Consider the following 23,136-nt stretch of genomic DNA (forward strand, 5'->3'; position numbering starts at 1 on the left):
TACATGGGGCTGCACGCTACCCCTTCCTGTTCTGGATGAACCTCACTCTATGGCAAGAGAAAACTTTCGTGACTATATTAACAGGCAGGAGAAGGAATTCTCAACTACGCAAATAATATGAAACTCTAGTGACCAAATACTATAGCTATTTTACCTAGCAACATTTCTGATTCACATGCTACAGGCAAAACTACCTACTTCACAGTCAGCCTCCTTAGAGGCTCATGCTTCCTTTATGCCTTGTCTCAAACAGTAGATATAAAGTGTTTCTACTTATACCCCATGTAAGAGAAATTTCTGTCCATTTTCTGTGATATCTTGAGAGCTGTAATATTCACCTCCTTTTGGAGGAAAGGGAAATAACAGTTATTACTGGATATTATTGCCCAAGACAACAGGAAAAAAGTGTGAGATAGGGTTGGAGCTAAGCAAGCAAGAAAAAAAGTCTCTGGTCAACCACCAATCCTATTACCATCTTCAAAACCTTTTGCCAGAGGAGTTGATACAGCTGTGTGGCATATTCAGAGGGATGCTAACACCAAAGACCCTGCCATAATCACCAAACTGACCACTCTATCAGAAACAACAAAAACAAGAAAGTTTTCAAGAAGCCTACACCAACAAGTAAGAGTCCTCAGTGCAGCAAAACAAACTTATTTACTTAAAAAAAAAATTAGAAGCGTTTCTATGATATATGTTATACTTTTACGCCACGTTGTAGGGATAAGAACAGCAGCAGCGTCTTGCTCCCTTTGCTCCCCAGGGAGGCCAACTGGTGTTAATTATAGTTAGGTACTTACTGTTGACTTGACGGTCCATTTCAAACCAGCCCAGCATTATATGTGGTCCTCAACCACATAACATTCTGGAAATTGTTTTTCACTAGTTCTGTGATTGGATTACAACTATCTGAGAGCAGAAAATGAGGTTCAGGGAATCAAACGGAAGAGGCAAGACTTAAGCACTGTGTTATGGGGTCAGCAGACCCTATCCCTCAGTGACAGGGCAGCCTGCTTCGTTAGTGGCAGAATTAACACTGTCCAGTTGCTTGCAGATTCACAGCCATCCCAAAACACTGTTACTGGAAAAGCCTCACTCTTCCTGGATGGCTTCCAACACAGCACTTTGCCCTTTCGGAAGGGTATTTACACTTTCATGCTGCATCCCCAGCTCTATCCCACGTTCATACAGTTGCTGCTCAGCCGTTAGAGCAGTCAAACAAAGGGAATAAAGACTGGGCTCTTCCTCTTTTCCTCTTCTCCTCTTCCTAGCATCAACTTTCATAAAACCCTTTTAGAACATCATGTTGAAATCATTACCCTTCCACCAAGACTGACTGATACTGCTAAATGAGTCAGATGTATGAAAGCAGCAGATTAACAGAAAGACATAGACAGCACAAGCACAAACTCTGATCTCTCAGCAAACAAGGCTAACGAGGGTTGCTGTCCCGTATTATCAGCAACCAAAGAACTGTAAGAGGCATTTCTTCCACGCATCAAGGAGCAAAAGTTCCATTTTCTTTAAACACTGATAATTTCTCAGGCTATGAAGTATAACAGGATGTTACACTGATATTTGCATGACATTCCCTGCAAGTTTGCTAAAGTGGGCAACCAGTCTATCTCTTCCATAGACTGAACAGGATAGTAATTAAGAATGAGTATCCTCAAAGTGATTAGTGAGTAACTAGGTCAGACAATAACAAAGAATATGAACTTAGTGCGAATGAAAAAAAAAAAAACCCTCTTCCAAACATCTAGCAAGACCCTGAAAGCTGGCCTTTTGGCAAAGAACATGTATGAACATGAGTCTCCTGATAGACTCTCAATGAGACAAAACAACTTTCTGACGACAAAACAACTTTCTGATGACTGATGCCCAGAAGGTTGGAGCAGAATGAAAGACACTCCACCTACCATCTAAGAATCCATTTATACCTATTTTAACTCTAAGCCATAAATTCCCATCCCCTCTGCAGTTCTAGCAGCTCTGTTGACAGACTGAGCCTAAATGTACTGCACAGATTACAAGACCTATTGAATAATACTCTGTAGACTCCTTCATTGCTTGACAAATACAATATTTCACTGTAAAAATGCAATCGAATGCTTTATAGGAAATGACAAGCCCCAAACCTCATTCTGATTTGCAAAGTAATTTTGCACCCTGAATGCTCTTGACCAAGATTTCTCAGCATCTCTGCAAAATGATTCTATGGACATGTTGTGAAATTTAGTGTTTGTAAAGAATAAATATTTCTATGGCTCTAGAGAGCCAATTAACTTCTGAAGAAGACTTCTGATATTTGGTATTTGTGTTGTATGTGCACTAGGAAAAGGAGTTTTTGTAGTTCTGTTAGGTACGCCTAGGCAGCTAATCACCCAATTTTAGGAAACAGTGCCAAAGAAAATGAAAGCAATCCGTTAATCATTTTATTAATCAAACTAATTTTTTAAAAATGTAGAAAACTCCAGTTATATGTGCAATAATTGACCTCAAAAGACAGTCAAAACAATGCATTGACCAATTATTTCTTATTTACAATTCATCAAAACACCTTGCAAGGACACAGAGGCTCTAAAAGTCTGAAGAGATCACCTTCTCCCTTGCCCACCAGCATTTGAGAAATCTCTTCAAAGTCTGTATGAACTGATGGAACGTAAGAGAGGAAAGGGCAGGTGTGGGGAGGTATGGGCAAGAGCAATCACCGTTTTTCATACAGAAGCTGTTTCACAGGAAATACAGATATTCCAAACCAAGGCATCTTTTACCTACAGCTTATGATTTTTGTATCTTCTATGTCTCAACACCATTTTGCACTGGATGCTTATATGGGATTTTCAGTAACAGAAGAACAGCCTCTTGAGGAATGAATAAGCCCATAACAAGCAAGCATTTATGAAGATCTTATTTGTGCCTCCTTTGGTCTGTAACCACATACCTGCATCTCTTTCTGAGCAGTAATTTGATGACTTTGGATTGCTTTGTACAGACAGTCCATTCAGGTTAGTGACGTTTAACTACTATCAGTCTTACCACGGTTTCATGTACAGCTTTTATGGATTCTTCTCCTCATGTTATTTGCAATGTACAAAATGGGGTACCAGAAATACCTATAGTAACTGTGCTAGTTAATAAGTCTGTGAAAAAAAAGAAAGTTTCAGGACAAAGAACATGACAGTCAATAACAGAAATGGGCCGAAGCTTTCAGGACATTTGCTGTTTTAGATTTCAAGTTGTTATTTTGTGACCTCTACGGCCTAGAACCGTTTTTTTTTTGTTTGTTTGTTTTGTTTTTTGTTTTGTTTTGTTTTTGTTTTTTAAATAAACCCTTTTTTGACATTATATAGGAGAAAAACATGAACATACAGTCTTCTTCCTTCCTTATCTATAACGTTACGGAGTTACCTCCATCAAGGTTCTACATTACCTGGTAACCTCACCATGACATTTCTGTCTTCCTTCCCAGGCAACACAACAAGGATATCAGGTGCCAGTGCAGGCTCTCATTTAATTTAGTGGTATTTAGCTGGAGGGAATACCAAGGATAAGCTAGATGCAGTGCTAAAGAAAAAAAAAGACATGCCTTAAAGACATTATTCCTCCAGAAATACTTCAGATTATTTCGATCTTCTGTTCTAGTTTTGAAGAAACCGATGACATTTAAACCAATAGGAAATGTCTCTGGGACTTCTGTTCTCACTTGAAAGAATAAAGATGGATACACTGCTTCTCCTTGGCATCTTGTTTTGTGCCCCATGTCACAGGGAGATCTCTTCCAAACCTTCACCAGTATGGTCACCTGGTAGTGCTCCATCACATCATGTCCAGCTGCAAACAGAAGCAACAAATTTATAAAAAAGGTACTAAATTCGGTACTGTGTATTTAGCATTTAGAAACCAAAGTAAATTCAGAAATATTCATGATAAAATATAAATGGCCTGTACTTAATACTCATCTGCTATAAAGTACAGAATCAAAACTAAGCCTTGGAGACATTAAGAAATGGCTAATATATTTCTGAAAAATTCTCCTGAAATCATTGAATTCCAGCAAATTATGTATAGAGAAGGTTTAGAAGTCTAAGTTTCCCACACAAACAGCTCTTTTACATCTACAAACTTTGTTAAATATTATTATTTAAGTTATAACAACCTGATATGAAATGAGCAGCCTTACTGGATAATTGGAAAGATGCTAGAAAGCACGATTAATTTATGCAAAAATCTGTTACCACAGAACCTAGTTTTTGCCCCCATTAAATGAGATATTTTGGTACATTTTATAATGGCAGCTTAGTAATTTTGCATGTCTCCTCTCTGACTTCAATTCTTGGTGTTTTCTAACAGGGTAGAGTTACAGGTACTGTAACCTACTGCTTTAAGAAGCTCTCACTCTCCATGCACCTTTCAGTTAAAATTTAGTTCTAAAGCCACAACATGTCTTTACAGTACTCACCAAATCATCAACGTCACCACCTTCATCTGTGGCAGGTGGAGTTTCCTTTTGCTTTTCTTTTGGGGCCAAGAACTAAAAACAAAAATGTATTTAAGTGATGCTGAAAAAACTCAGATCCTTAATGTTAAAAGTATGAATTTACTTTTAATATAGAAACTAACACATTGATGCTTAAAAAAGAAAGGAATTTCCAGTGACAATCTTAAAATGGCTGAGGTTAGAAGAAACCTCTGGATATGATCTAGTCCAAACCCCACTGCATATGAGCATTCTTATGTTTGCAAAAAGGTAATTTTAAAGGAATCATGTGTAACTAAAGCAAAAATAAAAAACACAAAACCTTCCCTATTGCTGAGACATATGCAAGTCTCATACCTCTTCTCATACCAACCTCTTCTCTAGCAAAGATCTTTAGTATTACATTCTGTTTCTGTGTGGAATTCAGTACGCTTCTCATTTAGCTCAATTAACATTTAACAAATGAACAAAGACATGAACTTAAAAAAAAAAAAACCCTCAAACATGCAAGCTGGTTAGAATGGGAGTCTGTAAAAATAGAACAGTCATTATGCACAGTCCTAGTGCAGTAGCTGCTGATACAACTCACCATATGCCCTTCACTTAGTGTATGGCATCACAAACCAAAGGTAAAGCTAACCAGTGTAGATACTGTAATAACAGAAATAAAATACATAGACAATATCTGGAGTACAGTTACTTCTGAATTAATTTTGTCTCACCTTAAGATGGTGCAAAAACCGGTAATTTATCAATAATAGTAAAAAAAAAAAAAATTACAAACACCTGAATCAGTATATCGTCACTAGTAAAATTATAAATTAAAGCCATACTACATGGCTTTTCAAGTTGTATTATTCCTAATTCAGAAACAATTTGGACATATCTCTGGATGATGAAAAAGAACATCTGATTAGAAAAAAAAAATCACTAAATAATCTATAAACACCTGTTTAAAGCTTCAATAACATTTTTGTGCAAACACACCAGGCTTATAAAACTACTGTATACCTGAGGACTTCAATTACTACAGTCATGGAGTCACTGCAAAGATAATCTAGATAAATAAGATCCTGCTATCAGCAACACTAAATCTCCATGCAACCTTCCTCAGGGGATAGGTAAACAAGGGTAATAACCACTGATACAAACTGAAGAGAGAAAGTAGGGATTAGTATCCAGGGATCCCTGTAAGAGCATTATCCGTCTCTAAAACAATGGACTAAAAAGCTTAAATAATCTTATTGCTTTTGTAGCTGCAAAAAAAAAAATGAGAAGGCAGCAAGGATGCAAGGAATTAGAATTTCAAGATGCCATATGTTTGTGTATCTTTTTCCTGGAAAAGATCTCAATCTAGTACTAATATGAAGCACATATTATACGACTAAAAGCTAATGACATTGTCAGCTCTGAATGTCTTCTGTGCCAGAGCAAATTTCAATTTACACACTTAATTAAGAGTCAAATGGTATTTCTGAAAGCAGCATACTTTTTCTGGAGTCTTAAAAAATTAGCTTTCCCACACTAAATTAGCTAAAGAAAGCTAAAAGAAATTTAGGAAGATTTATTTACAATAAATTGAAAGTTGAAGTTTCTATCAACTGATAGAATTTGAAATTGCCTTAAAAATAAAAATCTGTTTTACATTTATGCAGAAGCAAATTACATATAATAGTTATGCTGAAACCCATTATCTTCCCTAAAGCAACCAGAAAAAGCTCTTGACAATTATACTCTTTTAACCTATCATCCTTAAGCTCCATAAGTAGCACCTCTGCTATTACAGGGGGGGAAAAATGGATAAGACTTTGTTTCCTCAGTGATAAGTAGTGTGCATGGCTTAACCTTGTCCAATTAAAAATAAACCTTTGCATGTTACCTCTCTAATAGGCAACCTTGAAAGTCTTCAATGCTTCTTCAAAGATCAACCCTATAAACTTGAAATCTTGTACGATAATTCTATGCTATAATGTCTTTATGGCAAGTAGAGATTTCCTTAGGGAAGAAAGACTATTTCACACAGTGTAGGCACATTTTGGGCACCAAAAGTAGTTTCCATCTAGGCAACTAAGTTCTCAAGAAAAATTAACTTCTGAAGTTCCAAAATATATTCATACTCTTTGGAATATACAGTAAAATACTGATACTCTTTAAAATGGCTGCTAGGGAAACAATTACCCTATACAACTATGCATGATGAGAAAGTTCCTTCACGTCTACCAAAAAAAGTCTGTTCCTTCAGCTGTACTCCGTGCGCGTCTTGAGCTGTTTGGAATCAGTTTTCATTTTCACTGTATTCCTGCGCCTTCTTCAACTGCAGCTACATTGCCACAGGTGAAAATAAGTAGTTCCCAAAATACAACCTTTCACCCTCTTACTGTTTCACATGCAGAGAACCTACAGCATCTACTTTCTGATTAATGCTAATTTAGACCTGAAGTTGTAATGATTAATATGGCAGCCTTTAGAAAATATGCTTCTCTGCAAAGTACTTGGGGATTTCAGCTACAAGTTTAACTTGTGGTGTCTTTAATACAAAGACCTTCTTTCTCCTAAACTACTTAAAATCAGGACTAGCACCCCAATACAAGAGCATATGTAAAATCACCTCCACGCAAAACGAATACAAATACAGTTTTCAACAGCAGTGTACTTATTAAGTCTAAATTCTGCCTTCTTTGACGCAGAATGCACTATTTTGCCTGCACTGTGACATCCTTCATTCCTTACCAAAGATTTCAAGCATTATATTTCTGCATACCTGTAAACACCCCAAAACTTTTATTTCCAGAAGGATCTAGTATATTCACTAACAACAGCATAAATGTAGGATGGCTGTGAATTCACCAGAGCTGTATAACATGGAAGTTACTAATACTGCTGCATAAATGCAGAATAAATAAAAAATAAAGTCTCAGCTTTGTATTTCTGGATTGCATAGAACCTTCAGACAAAAAATTCTTGCTTTATGAACTCACCAGCAAGACCACAATTCTTTATCAAACACAAATAGTGATAGTGTTGCTGCATATACAAAGAGTCTACTGCCTTTCCACTAAACGCAGTTCCTTAGGGGGCTATTCTTTCTGGAATATATTTTCAGACAATACCACAATATGCTGCTTCTAAAGGCCAATTAAAGCAAAATGCTGTAGTACAACCTAGGGAATTTACTCCGAATTGGGGCCACTTCACTTTTGTTGGAAAACACTGTTCTTTCTTCATCTGGACCCTATTTCATTCATTTAAAGAATTATCCATATAAGAAATTGTTCCACAGCAAGTGCTTTACACAAAGAAATGCTCATTAAATATATATATATATACATATATATACCTTTTCAGCTTCTTCTCTAGTCACCAAACTTCCCTCTGCTTCATCTTTAGTGATCAAAGAAATTCTGTCTAAGAGGGGGGAAAAAAAAAAAAAAAGAAAGAAAGAAAACAAAATCATTATAAAGCTTCCCAAAAATCCACTACTGATAGAAAAGAAAAGAATCTTCTAAATTTCTACTTCTAAATGTGTCATCATCACTGGAAAAAAACTGCTCATAGGAAAACGTGACCTGCATAAATGAATCAACTATCATGATACAAAAATAAATTAATGAGAATATTCATAAGCTGGCGGAAATATCCATTTAGGAAACTGCTAACATTATGACAATCAAACTAATGAGACACTGAGATCATAGATCACAGATGAAATGCGTAAAATTTATCAGAAATCACACTTTTAGCAACTGCTGGCACGCTCTTCAGTGCTAAGTCACAGCAGAGAGGCCGGCACGCTGCATCCCTGTGGTGTGGCCCCCAGACGCAGAGGTCTTGCCTTGTCTGTCCTACCAGTGCATTCAGCCTGTGCAGTGACCCTCCACTGCTTTTAACCCTAGATGTGTTCCCAGTCTACCTCATCCCTTCCTCCAAAAGACACTTGCACCTGCACAAGGAAGCGGTGACCAAGAAAGGAAAGAACTTGAGGACCAGAAAGCTTTCAGCAGCAGGACAAGTTTGCACCAGCTTCACGTGCCCATAGAACTACATTGCAGGATTTCATGAAATTCCAACAACTTATGAAGCAGACCTGCTTTGCTCCTACTCCAAACGACACTTTTAATTGTTTCACTCTCATTTCTCATCTCTGGCGGGCTTGCTGACTGAAATGGCTCATGCAAGTCTGCTGCATATCACACTTGGCAGAGGAGAAGGGATGGGAAGGGATGTGGCCAGAACCAGGGAAAGCAGGATTCCAGCTTTGGGTAGCAGGAAGCCAAAAGTAGTATCTGCTACCCAGTGAGATCAAAACAGATTATGGATAAAGCATGATTTTATCTTCTTAGAAAAAGACAGTCTATCTGTTTTTTTTTTTTTTTTGGTATGAAAATTCTGCTTGTATTTGCAATTTTTCTTCAAAAATATTGTCCATTTTGTTAGAAATTTTGGCCTGTACCAACTGAAGTTATTAACAAAAAACATAATAGAATGGCTTGAAAAAAATCTAGGTTTCCTATTCTTTTTCTTTCTCTCTGATTTCTTCACGGAAGGTCCTCTGCAATATAACAGAATATAGTACTCTCTGAGTGCTACCTTCCACTGTTTCTGTGGGCTGTTAAACAAATTCTGTATTTCTGAAACGGTTGAATAAAGCAGACACTAGGCAGCCCGGAGTCTTTCATTTTGAAATGTGCTATACAAAAGCATATGACTGCATTTTATAGCACATACCATAAAGAGATGCAGCTGATCATTTAACATTTTCCTAGCACTGGTTCCAATCAAAACTAGGAGTATGACGTAAAAGACTTTTTTTAGTGCATCATTTTTTCACTTGTACAAATGTTCCTTTATTTACCACTTGTGTAGTCTCTGAATGTCTCTTGGAATTGTACTGCCTGGTATCTCAGTTTAATCATAGGTAGGTGTCATAATACCACATATTCTGTTCTCCAGGTTGCTTAAATACAAAGTGATCAGTGACATGTTTCAATGCCATCCATGCCTTTTTTGAAGCTTAAAATGGAAGAGTCTTTTTATATCTCTGCTGCATGAGTTTTTCCATTTATTTTAAAATTCATCTGAAATCACATCTTCTCCTTACCCTGTAGCATTTAACTTGTCTCTCTTCTCACACTATTAATTTACCATTTCAACAAGACTTGGCATGGCATTATGAAATATTGCTGGAATGAAATCATCGGTGCAAAAAAAGATGCATGAAATCTCTTTTCTCTTTCACATTGCAAGTTGCAGGAATGAACCACACCAGAAATGCTGTGTTTAGGTTAAGTGTCCCACTGCTAAAATAAGCTTTCCTCTCACATCACAGACAATTAATAGAAAAATAAATTAAAAACAAAAAGTCATCATACCCTGCATCACTATCTCCCAGAAATCAGGTAAGACTTTATCTTCCACCTTTGACTTCAGGTCCTGCAGAAAATCGTTAAAGCAGTGTACCTGGAACAGCTGAAAAAAATCCAACACAGCAGCAATGGTTACAGAGATACTGAAGTCACTTACTAAAGAGAGCTGCAAACTTAGCCATCTAGCAGGGTGAACACAAAGGCATGTCAAGATTTACCACTAGACTTTATCTCATGATTACATATTTAATTCTACTAAACCCAAGATTTCTAACGTAGGATGATTCACAGACTAAATAGCATTTCAGAAATTGCAGTCACTCTTGTGACTAGTTTTATTTAAGAAGAAATTTGGAAAACAGCACACTTTTCTACAAGCATTGGATCACAGGTTCTGTGTTTTCATGTTTAAAAGAAAACGAACAGCAATCAATAGAACAGAGAAACTAGTCCCTGTTCCAGAAGGGATAAAAAAATAAAAGTACAAGTGGTATTTCTAAACTTTCAAATAGCAGAATGCACTTCAATCTATGAATCATTTCTTCTTGCTATAGCAATAATGTGTCAAGCTTTTCATATAGCAAATAGTTCCACCATACCTTTAATTTGACAAAAATCAGACTTTTCACATATCATCATTACCTTTATAGCTTCTTCTCTAAAAACTTTGATACAATTGATGCCTTTCATGTAGTACTGCAAACCTCTATTTTCCAAAAACTGATCAATACGGCTTATCAGCTGTTGACTCACTGAAAATAAATAAATAAATATCAAAGAACGCACATTTTCAAAGTAAGAAACCCTTTTTCCTTTAGCTGTCTCTTATTATTCTACCCAATCTTGACTGGCACAAACAGAGTTCATCATACCCATACCTCCTCAAGCTACTCCACTCAATAAGTGGCATCTAAACTAGTGAAGATTACTGGTGATCTATAAAAATCACAAGCATCACGAAAAAGACAATAGTTCATTGCCTCTTCCCAAACAAGGGCGAGGAGGTAGGTTAAGAACAACCAGGAGCACCTCTCCAACAGTGAGGCAGCCTGTAAACTCTTTACCACGGGTTGCAGCGAGACAGTCAAGGTTTCAATGGCTTCAAAAATGATTGAACAATTTATTGGAAGAGGAAATTTATTACTGGATATTAAACACAAAGACATATCGCCATTCAGGGAGGAAGAGGAGGAAAGCCTTCTGCACGGGCAACAGCTCCTGCCTGCTCTTACTCTTGACAGCCAGTGCTCAAGACGGGTTATTGGATTGGAAAGATCTTTATTCTCATCTGCAGCCATTCTTACATTCATCTGCCACGTGCATGGATGTCACTACAACTGTTTCAGCTATGGAAACATCATGACAGAAAAATTAGAGACTAATGGAAAGACACGTAAATGCACTAAGAAGCACACACCATTCGGGGACTTTATTCCACTCTGCAGACCATAAGTATATAGAGATCTAGCCATTAGGGGAATGTTCTAAAATGTGCTTAACGGAACTGGGTCTGAAGAACAATATTTCTGGAAAAGAGACTAAACCACACTGTGTTTGATGGTCTCCCACAGGCTGCTGATCTTAGTGATCTAGAGAAGGAGGTGGACAGTGACTCTGTCCAACAGCCACTCTAAGACAGCAAAATGAGCCCAAGTGCTCCCTGTTCCACAGGTGATCAACTCCATTTATTTACCAGAAGCTGACAAACTAAATTGAAATCTCACTACTTAAGCTACACAAGTTAAGCCAGTCCATTTTTTTCATGCTTAATGATTTTCTCATTAAAAGTTCTAATTTCTTACGAATTGCACTAATAAAAGCAAGTCCTGCTGGTGTTTCTGGTGGTGGAGGTGGTATTTTGTATGCTGCCTTTTCATTGATGTGTTAAATTAAAACCCCAGGCATTAAGAGGGTATAATAAAAGTCTTCTTTGTCAGAATGATTCCAACATACTGTTTGGAATTATCACGTAGTTTACTTATTCTTCTGTATTTTTTTTTAAATTCTCTGTCTGTTTGGTTGCACTGGCAGCCATCAGAACAGAACTGTGTTAGCTACAGAAAGATCTGCCCCTTTTCGAAATCTACTGCGAGAGTCCTGCACACCATTTTCAGCAGAACATCCAGGAAATCTTAATCTCTCCTGCATCCTTTTACTGGAGCCAATGGTTAGATCATGCACTGAGTGCTTATAGACTAGGAAATGACAAGTAAAAATATTAGTCTACGAGAAGATCTATTAATTCTAACATAAGGCTAACCTCTTCCCACTGGAATTGTGGAACATTCCCTATCCTACAATATATTAACTACTGCTGTTATTTTTTGTGAAATATGCCACTGACAATTACATTTGCTTGTTATCTACGAACAAGCAAACATTAGTTTGCTAGTGTAGTTACACTTTCATGTTTGCTTGGTTGCTCTTGATCACCATGCCTAATATCTAATCTAAATTTCATTTTGCCTCTCACCCTATTGCCCTTCTAAGAGAAATCTGGCTTCATCTCATCTGTGAAGCAGACATACAGAAAACTTCAAAGGGGTTTTATACCTAAGTATTTGAGTTGCAAATATTCCTCTAATGATTGGATCATTTTCAAACCCTTCACTGAATTCAGCCTACCTAGTGGCAGAATACAAACAGTATCTGATATAGAAAAAGACATTCAATAAGATAAAAATGCTGATGACCTGCAAAGACACAAGCCAATAATAAATTCAGTTAATTTCAGTGAAAGTAAATATTAGTTAGAAAACAACAACAACCAAAAAAGCACAACACTGTTCTAGAAAGGTAGAAAATTACACCACTTTCTACAAAAAGACCCAGCAATAAAATATGATCCCTGCTGCAACCTCCTCATAAATTTCTAGCGCAGATCTGTCATATGCAATTCCCTTATGCATATGAAGCATCCAGTACAAAGCAACATTATACATTTCATTCAAGAAGTGATTTACATGCCATGGCAGGAGTGTGACACCTCAGGCAAGCCAGAATATTTGCTGAAATCTACATATGAATCATTGACCAACTTTATTTTTCTGAAAATGTGCAGGAATAAATAAATAAATAAAAGACAACACTGCTACTGACATAAAAACAAACAAACAAAAAACAAACAAACAACAAAGAAAAGGGAAGCTTGCACTACTTGTCTCTGGACATTTTTCCTAATGCCCATAGACTATACAGTTGTCACTGCACATTTGCCTCTTCACAGATAATCAGCAAAATAAAAAAGAAAAACCTTTTGACCACAGGACTTCAGACATCATGTTCCCTAATAGCAACACTTTAAGATGCAATGAAATCTGTCCAAGAAACTTGCACAAAAACTCTCAAACTGAAGGAAATACCATGTGCGTGTTGGTATCTTTTTTTTCCCCCTTCAGTAAGCCATCCTAATTTCCACAAATCCTATGAAGATTCAGCAGGCAGCAGCAGACACCTGCTCGCCAGCAGCGCAGAGATGAGCAGTAACTTGTAAAGCTTTTCAACAGGATGACACGGTAGGTGCGTGGCTACTCCTTTGGCATTAAAAAGATGGCAAGCACTCACCACGTTTCTGTCTTCTCTGCAGCTGTAGCAATAAGGAAACTCGTTATCTGCCCCGGGACTAAAGATTAGATTCTACTCAGGCAGACAAATCCATCTTATTTGCATTCATTGACAAAAATGTCAGAAGTCGTTATTAGAGGACTCCTTTTTGTGATGACTATGCACTTGTAACCTACTCAAAACAAGACCTGCATAAAATGACTTCTCTGTGGCCATGAATACGAACAGGAGCGTAAAGATATCTGCAGGGGAACCACTATACCAGTTTAATCAGCAATAAACATCAATGAGCAATTTGGCACCCTAGCACATCACGTAAGCTGTACCTGGGTCCCTACAGTAATGAACCACATGGATGTCAATTAAAAGTGAAGCTGATTTCAGGAGCTGGGCTGCCAGTCTCAGACAACCTTTCACTAAGACCTCTACCAATGTGATTTTTTTTATATTTTCAAAAGACTATTAACACATCAGTGACCAGATTCTCCCTAATGGAGGACTTGCTGTTTCTCCTGCTCTGGGGCTCAGTGCTCAGACAGGGGCTGTGTAACCTGCACTTCTGTTTGCTCTATCAATGGCACAAAGGCTCAACCTTAACCATCAAAATCCCTGGGAAAGCACTGCAGGGGATGCACCGATACCTCCTTTAGGGCAATAAATATCCTCTTAGGAGTGCAAAAGCTTTTCTCTTTTCCCCTTGCCATAACTTGGGTTTGGTTATGGCAAAATGCCAAAGCTATTTTGTTGTGGAAGGAGCTGTGCACTGAAGAAGCTAAGTGCTACCCTTCATTAGAAAGCCGTGGTATTGTCAGCCCCATAAGTGCTGCTCTTTCCATCATTACAACAAAAAGGCTCAAAATAATAATAATAATAAAGTAGACAACAAATGTCAAACTTCAATCCATTTTTTTTTCCTACAAAAAATAGGACAGAAAAAGGTTTTTCCTCCAAATCTTGAAAATGTTTTCCTCAATCTCCAAACTTCACTGTTTTCCTCTGTTTCATAAGGGAATTAGCTGTTTTACAGAAAAGCAAGGAAGGAGCCTTGCCCTTCTGTAATTTTTTTTTTTTTTGGGGGGGGAAGGGATTGTAATGAAAACGTAGACTATTTTCTAAAGGAAAAAGCAAAAAGGGCAAAAACTCATTTTTCTCATAGGTGCACCCTGAAATGTAATTTTATTCAAATACACTGTTTGAACGTCAGATTATCCTTTTCTGCAAAAAGATTTTAATTTTTCAGCAAGGAAAAATGTTTCCTCATCAAATATGATGTAAAATTATATTTAAAAAATCCTTAGATCCACTGAAGAGTTTTAAAGCAGAATCTACCATTTACATAACCAGAAAGCAATACAGTAAGCCAATAAAAACATGCCTGTAATGTTTTATGCATTAAGCTACTTAAAAGATTCTAAAGCAGAAAAAGGAATAAGCAATAAGAAAAAAAATATGCAGAGCATGTTTTTATTTATAGTGGCTTCTATCTCTCTCTCAAATGGGCAACTGCACTGTGTTTTGGTAACCACATCTTATAATACCAAAACACATAATATACTAAATAAAAGCAGATTTCTGCAAGTGTAGTCATCTCCAGAACAGCTATCAAGTTGACATATTTAAACACTCTATTTATAATGATCTTCAGTGTAACTAGTGTTCTTATTTGTGCCTTAAAGATTTCTCACACAATACAATTAATCATAAAGTAGTCACTTGTTTCAGAGTTTCTGTACTCTAGTATCTTGTATGCTTTTTATTGCATTTTAATATAGCTGATATTTGAGAAATCCAAATATTTTTTTCTAATAAACAGAATTTCTTCCAGACGAAATGAAAGAAATATGAAAAGTTGGCACAGTACCTTATAGTTCTGGAAATTCTGAGGAAATAGCCATCTCACACCTCAGCACTTACTTCCAATTATGCCAAAAAGGAGCACAGGTCAAGGCTAAATGACCACCACTTCTCCCTTAAGTGTATCTGAACTTTTTTCCTTGAAAATTAATGCTATATTATTGCCTATCAAGTAGATAAGGTGTATGGTACTACAATTTTAAAACCAACATTTGAAAGGGAGGGTGGGAGAGAGGGATGGCTAAATCAGCCCATACATCCTGGGCATTGCTTATAAGATATCTTTGGATTACATTACATTACATATATCTTTATATAGCAAATCCAGTACAGAAATATGATGCAAAAAGTGAATTTGCATTTTCAGGCTTAGAGCACGCTCAGCTGCTGAGGCAGTAGCTGATCTGTGGGCTGTCCTCTTTCTCAGGGCTGCAACAAAACTCCATCCTGCACGCCGGATTCTCCTACCTCCTAACAGCCACAAGCTACCTGCTTATCACACTCTTACTACATCTTTCTCCTCAGTTCAGTCACCCTTTCCCTTGCTGATGGAAAGACAGGAATGATCTTTGCATGAAAGTATTTAAACCCCAGCCTGTAAATTCTTATTTTTCCAAAGAACAGGGAAAACAGACAGCAGAGAACAACTTCCTTGTGCAATGCCTGGCCAAGGGACCTCCACTGCAAGGCAGAAAGATCACATACATCTTGAGGACAAGTCCATATACAGTCCAAATGTGGCAACCAGTTAGTGCCAAAGGGATGATCTATTGCAAAAACCTGAGCAGTTATTCAGATGCCTCAAAAACAGCAGCATCTGACACTTTCTCATAGGAAAGGCAAAATGCAGCATGGAATTATGAGCAACCTCCTTCTTTGTTGAGTGGCATTGGAAGCTGCGCAGTATCCTCGGGATCCTCTCAGCACTAGCCACCCATGTTTAGACAAATGGACCTCATTACGAACAGTGAAGGTGCAACTAAAAATAATTAGGACAGATAAAAGATATTTACCTTGCTTGAAGTCAGCATTCCTCTGCCTCACCAGAATTTGGAAATCTTTTGCTGGATTAACACTTCCAACCTAAAGGGGGTCCAAAAATCTCAGAATTATTTGCCAATATCCATCTCTCTTCTAGTGAGGTAACAGGAATCTTTACATATTTGTTTTCCCATTAAAAAAAAAAAACACTACAGAAGTGCTACCCCTCTTTGGATGCAGATTCACAAAACACGCGTCAAGATAAAGATATGTGTGTGATTTAGAACCACAACCAATGCAGAGAACAGGCTCTGAAATCAACACCTGTTAAAATTGAAAATAGGGAGGTAACTTCTGTTTTAGAGGATACAAAATGAAAATCAAATTCTACCACTGAATCCCTAATTTGAGATTCTGTTTTCTTTGGACACACAGATTTCAGAGTTTCATGCACCTGGGGAGATCTTTGTCCTAAAATGACGTGGGACTGATGTAAACCTGCGCTAACACATACCTAAAAAAGCAAAGTTCTCCTAACATGTCTGCTTGTAGAACTTTGAGACTGCCTGCTACCAATCGAGTCATGTTTCCACTAGAACCTTCCCTTTATCATGAATTGTGTATATACAATAAACTACTTTCTCAGAAATAAATCTTTCTCTTCAAAAAAAATGATTTGTAAAAATATGCTTACAGAGGTGACATTGCCTTCAGCAATGCTTACGATGCTAAATCCACCTTCCTCATCCTCAACTTTTAGCTTCTTGGGGCTTGGTCCATCTTCTTTGCTGCAAATCAGAAGGTCATAAATTAAGTACAAGCAATTAATTCAAAGAAAATTACCATGGATCCTAGGTAGGGAGTAGGTCAACTTGTGAAATATATACTGTAAAAGGGACATTGGACACAAAATTAATCATGCAGTTGTCCCCACATTAACAATAAACCATTTAGAATTCTCATCAGATTCATTTTAAACATGAAGCAGTAATGAAAATTTAATTTTTAAGTAAAAAAACTAATTTACTCTTTAAAAATTGCTAGCCCCAGTCTTGGAATTGAGAGCTAACACGTATCTGTTTGCACAGTGCAACTCTACTAACCCATATTCTCCATGAGCTTTACAAACTTCCACCTGGAGCAGTCAAAACATGATAGAAAAATGCCACTTCAGTATGCAAGTTCTCCCTCAGAAAAAATTCTTAAACTACAGCTAGAAATGCTTTCAAAAGACTACTTTTAATTTTTAGAAAGGTGAGTGTTGCTTAGGATACCTCTTAGTTTTCTCTTCACAATATACATCTAGCTGCAGATGCAAACTGAGAACCTAACTGCTCTACCCAACACACCAAACTTTAGAGCATGTCTTGGCAATGGGAGGGGAAAAGAAAGAAAGAAAGACAGAAAAAAGGCAGCTAATCACAGCCGAGGAAGAAAGTCAAAGACGGTTCTGGGGTGCTGAACGTGATGGGCTGGCACCGAAGAATCCATTTCACCCTAAGAATGACTGAAAGCTACTGAGTGACCTAAACTACAGTATTTGTAAACTAGTGTTTACAGAAATTTAGAACAGAATAAAAGATTACTCTTAAAAATCCTGCTTCTGCAGTGAAGGCAAGCAAATGCAAGCAGGGACAAAAAGACATTTTGGATGAGGTCCTGTTTTCTCTATTTCAGGGTTGAAACCAAATAAAAAATGTAAGGCTTGTTACAGATGAACTATTGGAAAGAAATTGTATTTCCTTTTGTGCTACAAGAAATTGTATTTCTTTTTATTTTCTATAGCTTACTCATCCCCTCCTTTAGGCACAATGTCTCTCCCACTTCATTTCAGTGGTCACCCTTGTTCTTCTACTTCGTTTTGTCACTACTGAGATGAAACCTCTTCTCAGCAACTCCTGTCATCTGAGATGACATTACTTATCACTGCAGGAGAAAGGAAGACTTTGGTTATATCTCAGGACAAGGATAGGATCTCTTGTCTCACTCCCAGCTCTGCTGACTTTCTGGCTGACCTAGGGCACATTGCTCAGTTGTTCTGGACAGCATATATCCTTGCCTGAAAAATGGAGAAACTGATACTTATCCAAAACCAGAGGAGTTAAAACTTCTGCTTTTAATATAAGCCATGTGTGTGTTGACATAGTTTGATGAAAGGCACCATGAATATCAAAATTCTTCTCTTTAAAAGTTGATTTGCAATTTCCTGCATTATCTTGACTTTTTTTTTCTTCTTGCATTACTTTTACTGATTCACAATGTTTTGCAATTGGCTAAAAAAGGGAAATAATGCATTTAACTGTCTAGGACCAAATCCGCAGCCACCATTAATCCGTGCATTACAGCAGAAACTGATGAATTCGTACCCCTTTACACCAGGCAGGTGCTGACATTTAGAGTTGCTTATGGAAATGTACTGATGTAATGCACTGATTTCCAATATTTTTAAAGTGTGAAATGTACAACTACTATTTGAGAAAAAACTACTCAAACATACATATATAAGATTAATTTAATAAATCCATTTCTATATAGAAGCTTCTCACATACCAAAAAACTTGAGGGGTTAACAACCTCTCTTAGGCAATACTGGGGAGAAAAAAAGTAAAATGCTTTCCGCTTTACTGCAGCTTCTTGTTTTGTTTTCTACTACACACTGCATAGTAAAAGTGAAGTAAACAGATATTGAATATTCAAACCTACAAAGATATCATGTGTGCAGTTATGCTGCCTTAGTCCCATTAGATCTTAAACATTAAGCAGAAATGAATCAGGTCAGTATCATGATGGGAGACATTAAATGAATGAGACAGAAACAGTAACAAATTAATTTTAAGAAAACAGTCAAGAAAGCTTCTAGTTAGCTTTTTCAAAACACAGTAGTGCAAATTATCTAGATCTGATACTTTTAACAAGTTGAACGTTATCTGCTATTACTACTTAGTTACTGTTTTTGTGATGTTTTTTTTTGTCATCAAATTACTTATCTGCCTCACTCAACTTTCCACAAACACAAGGCAGAAATACAGCTAATAGTTCTGTTGTAGTGCTGACAATGCTACTATTTTCATGCATTTCTACACCAAAACCAGATACATCCATTTATATTTTTTCAATCCTACTACCACTTACTTTTCTTTGCACAGTTCAATCTTCGTACCCTTTCACCTAAAATCTCTCTGATTTTTTTTCCCAAACTATCCGAATGCTCCATACCACTTTCTAGTTCGAACATTTTTTCTCATTGTTTCTGTTTCCCCTCAAAAGAAAGTGATTTTTTAATCAAAAATAGTCTTTCACATTTAAACTCCTGGGGTAAGGTGTTTTTAAGCAACTACCAATAATATATCAGGCTTTTTTGTTCATTTGTTTACATTTAATCCTTAGCTTGTTTGACCCAAAATTCTAGTGATTTCTTAAACTGGTCCTATAATAACATCATTTTTCTAAAAATATACATGCTCCCAAAAAGCAGATACACTGACACACACATGGAGCAACTGGGGCACAGAAGGACAGGAGGATTTAATCAGTAGGAATTCACAGACACAAGACAAGCCAGGCACCCTGCAGTGAAAAACATAAAGACTGGGTACCTCTTACTCTGCTTACAGAAAAATACTTTTTTTCTGTAATTCAACCAGTATCTCAAAGCAGCAGCATGAGAAGTCCTAACTCAGGTCTTCCCAAAGACAACTTGCTGAGGAGGCTCTAGTCAACCAAAGCAAAGGATTAAGACAGCTCAGTTCAGTGGGGCCAAAGACATCGGGCCAGAGGGGACAAAAGGAAAGCAGGAGTTAACTCAGGACTCTGCAACACCCCACGGAACCAACTAGCTCTGTTATAGTTATCCAATAAATTAAGTGCTAAGAAGCAGAATTCACTTGAGCAAAAATTGCCTGAGCAACTTTGCTGGGGAGCAGAATGCAGTACCAACTAAGCATTTCACATCTGCAGCAGAAATAATGTAAATAGAGCGTACATAATAAAAGCAAAGATTTTTTAACTTAAAAGTGTTGAGAGAATGGATAATCTAGGAAGAGTCCATAACAGCTCGTTTTTTTTCCCAAGACATACACATTATTGCATAATACATAATATTCTGTAAATGAAGATGCTTTTCTTCTGACTTGGCATTCAAAACAAAAGCTACAGAACAACCAAAATAGAGCATGCTGAGATGGAAGACTCATCTTTACAGCCACTTTAAAGCTTCACAGTATTTATTCTAAACTGAATGAGATTCTTTTGTTATTCAAATTATTTTATAGCTAGCAGGAGAACAAACTTTCTAACCATCAGGCAGTCGAGCATTGCCACAGTTAGCATGAAAGTTCTGCAGTCTCCATCCTTGGATGATTTTAAGAGCAGACTGGATAAAGCCCCACGTTACCTACTTAGATCTCATAGCTGGCTCTGCTTTAAGCAGCAGCTGAACAAAAGACCTCCCAGGGGCTGCTCCATTCTCAAGAGTTCTGTGCATAGCAGTATAACCTGCTCCACAGCGACTGGAAGACTGTTCACAACACCCTAAACTGCGGTACCACAACTGCACTTTTTCAGAATGTAACTCACTGATTTTATGTTCAAAAGATTCTGAGTCTTCAACTCACTTGTCCTTGAAGATGTCTTGAGCTGTCTTGTCTTCTTTCTTCTTGCCAACATCCTTTAGGGGGAAGAGTGCTTTGATTTTTTCAAGAGGAACCTGGCATCTTTCTTTTACCACACAGGGAGTCTCCAGCATCTCCAGCAGGTGCGGTTCAATCGGTGGCAACGGCTTATCAGGGTAAAAAGCCTTATGCTGCAAACACTGTATGAAACAGGTTAAGCAAAGAGAGACTTTTAAGTTATATGCTTTTAATATAATATGCCTGTGTATCTGACTTCATGTGCTTTATTAAATGTGTCTTCCGTACTAAAGGAGAGGCTATGTTCAAATTGCTGAAATATTCCAGGTCTCAAATGGATTGAAAGTCATATGGTCGGCTGCTTAAGGAGATTAATAAAGATACTAAACAAGAAGACAGATTAAAAATAGCTACACCTGCACTCACTGTAACAAGCTCTAAAGTAAATTATGGAATTCCAGAGGAATGAAGGAGTTGTTCCCAAGTATGCAGCTTTTTAACTTCATTTTACCTTTAAAATATAGTCCTTTTACATAATACAGTCACATAGTGGAGACTTCCAGGAATTCCACAGTTAGTCAACAAGATACATATTCAACTTTGTATTCCAGCTGTTGAACAGTTTATTCTTTTCAAAGAAAACATTTCTTTTTCATCAATAAAATTCAGTGTGCATAACAAAAGAATTTAGGAGCAAATGCCGAGAGAAAAATTAAATGTGCACCGGTGAGGCACAGAATATAGGTATGTTTGCAGATGAGCTTTGAAAAGAATGAGGGACTGACAGATGTGCAGGAAAGCCGAAACAGATGGCAGGTGCTACACAGGAGAAGGCTCTTTCACCAAGGTGCAAGTGCACATAGGCAGGAGCCGAGCAGAGGAAGAATGAGCAGGTTAATGAGGCTGGCTACAGAAATTCCAACGGGAGTTTTGCATACAAAGCAGGTACCTCGTAAATGTTGTGAAGTATGGAATAGAAGTGGATATGGGTATCCATGCACATGTTAGACCCGCACTATGCACATGTGTATACATTATTTATACATCACAGTCAAATGCAGACACACATGCAGTAGGCGGGAGAATATTTTTTCCAAGCCCCCTGTACCACATGGATCAGACAGTATGGATGAAACTATTCAGTACACCAGAAAAACAGGCTAGATCTGCTCCCCCGATGGCGGTCAGACATGACCTTAATTTAAAAAAAAAAAAAAAAAAGGCAAACAAAAAATTCTATCCATGCTGAAGAGCTGCCAATAAAGAAAATGCAGACCATATGCTACACATCAATACTGATGTGCTTTCATGCTGCCATTAAGATTCCAATCCATATTAGCACATACTTTCAAAAGGAGGCAGTCACACAAGGCTACTGATTTGTAAACACTTGTAATGATTTAAAGCATAATTACTATGAAAGAAAGTAAAAATGTTTCTAGGAGCTGCAGTAATGGCTCTTGCGATACAGGAATAAAAAATATTTAAACAGCATTAGGGAACTGATTTAAACCCACGAAGAAAAACAAAAAAGAAAAAAAACAAGTCCTTCACTGTGACTGCAATTTTAAGGCTTTTGTATCTAAAGTCCCCACGTAAGTAGCTGCAATAGTTGGGCAGAATGAAAAGCAGCCACAGCCTCCACTTATTCCATTTTTCAGAGTAGAAGATGACTTCTGAAACCTGAAGCAGGAAACAAACAGCAACTTCAGACTTCATCTTAAATTTTAACCCCAGTCAGTCTCTTTTAACCTTGCTTTCTCTTTCTTCCAGCACGAAGCTCTCCCACCTTCACTAGACAGCAAGACAGTGAAGCAAGACAGTAATGAGCAACAGAATAAATGCCCGATTAGACAGGAATTAACTGCAAAAAGGTATCTGCCTCATTCTCTTCCATAGAGCACCTAGGAACATACTTTTTGAAAAACATATCCCAGCAGTTCTGTACAGTCTACAGGAATGGCCTAGTACTAAAAGCTGCAGAACATGAGTTATAATATACAGGTGTCAAAATTAAGTAATTAGTCTAAAGCAGTTATACATCCACAATCATAACTGTTTCATTTGTGACGTCGAAGGTAAGCAGGATGATTCATTTTCCAAGGTTCCCTTTTCGTGGATTATGGGATGTGCTTAAACACCTCAGCTTACACCGTTTGCTAGCTGCTGGGTGGTTAAACATGCCTGACCTCAATCTCACCACAAGCGCCTTAGTGTTCAGAGCGTTTGTGACTACTTTAGAATGACCTTCCAACAGATCCGCTGC

General features: G+C 37.4%; 1 protein-coding gene across 1 annotated transcript in view; it reads right to left on the reverse strand.

Annotated features, from left to right (window-relative positions):
- Nucleotides 1-3,489: 3,489 nt before the first annotated feature.
- The window catches only part of XRCC5 (X-ray repair cross complementing 5), a 43,958-nt gene continuing 24,311 nt past the window's right edge, over nucleotides 3,490-23,136 (reverse strand). The window contains exons 14-21 of the mRNA XM_088519587.1: nucleotides 20,856-21,052; nucleotides 16,937-17,030; nucleotides 16,275-16,344; nucleotides 10,486-10,595; nucleotides 9,850-9,946; nucleotides 7,818-7,885; nucleotides 4,463-4,534; nucleotides 3,490-3,834 (exon numbers count right to left, since the gene is read on the reverse strand). Coding sequence (XP_088375713.1) covers nucleotides 3,820-3,834; nucleotides 4,463-4,534; nucleotides 7,818-7,885; nucleotides 9,850-9,946; nucleotides 10,486-10,595; nucleotides 16,275-16,344; nucleotides 16,937-17,030; nucleotides 20,856-21,052 — 723 coding nt within the window. The 3' untranslated portion in view covers nucleotides 3,490-3,819. The remainder of the gene's footprint in view (nucleotides 3,835-4,462; nucleotides 4,535-7,817; nucleotides 7,886-9,849; nucleotides 9,947-10,485; nucleotides 10,596-16,274; nucleotides 16,345-16,936; nucleotides 17,031-20,855; nucleotides 21,053-23,136) is intronic.

The sequence above is a fragment of the Tinamus guttatus genome, unplaced genomic scaffold (assembly GCF_059628265.1).
Source record: "Tinamus guttatus ecotype Peru unplaced genomic scaffold, ASM5962826v1 Tinamus_guttatus_pri_ptg000060l, whole genome shotgun sequence".
Taxonomy (NCBI): Eukaryota; Metazoa; Chordata; class Aves; order Tinamiformes; family Tinamidae; genus Tinamus; species Tinamus guttatus.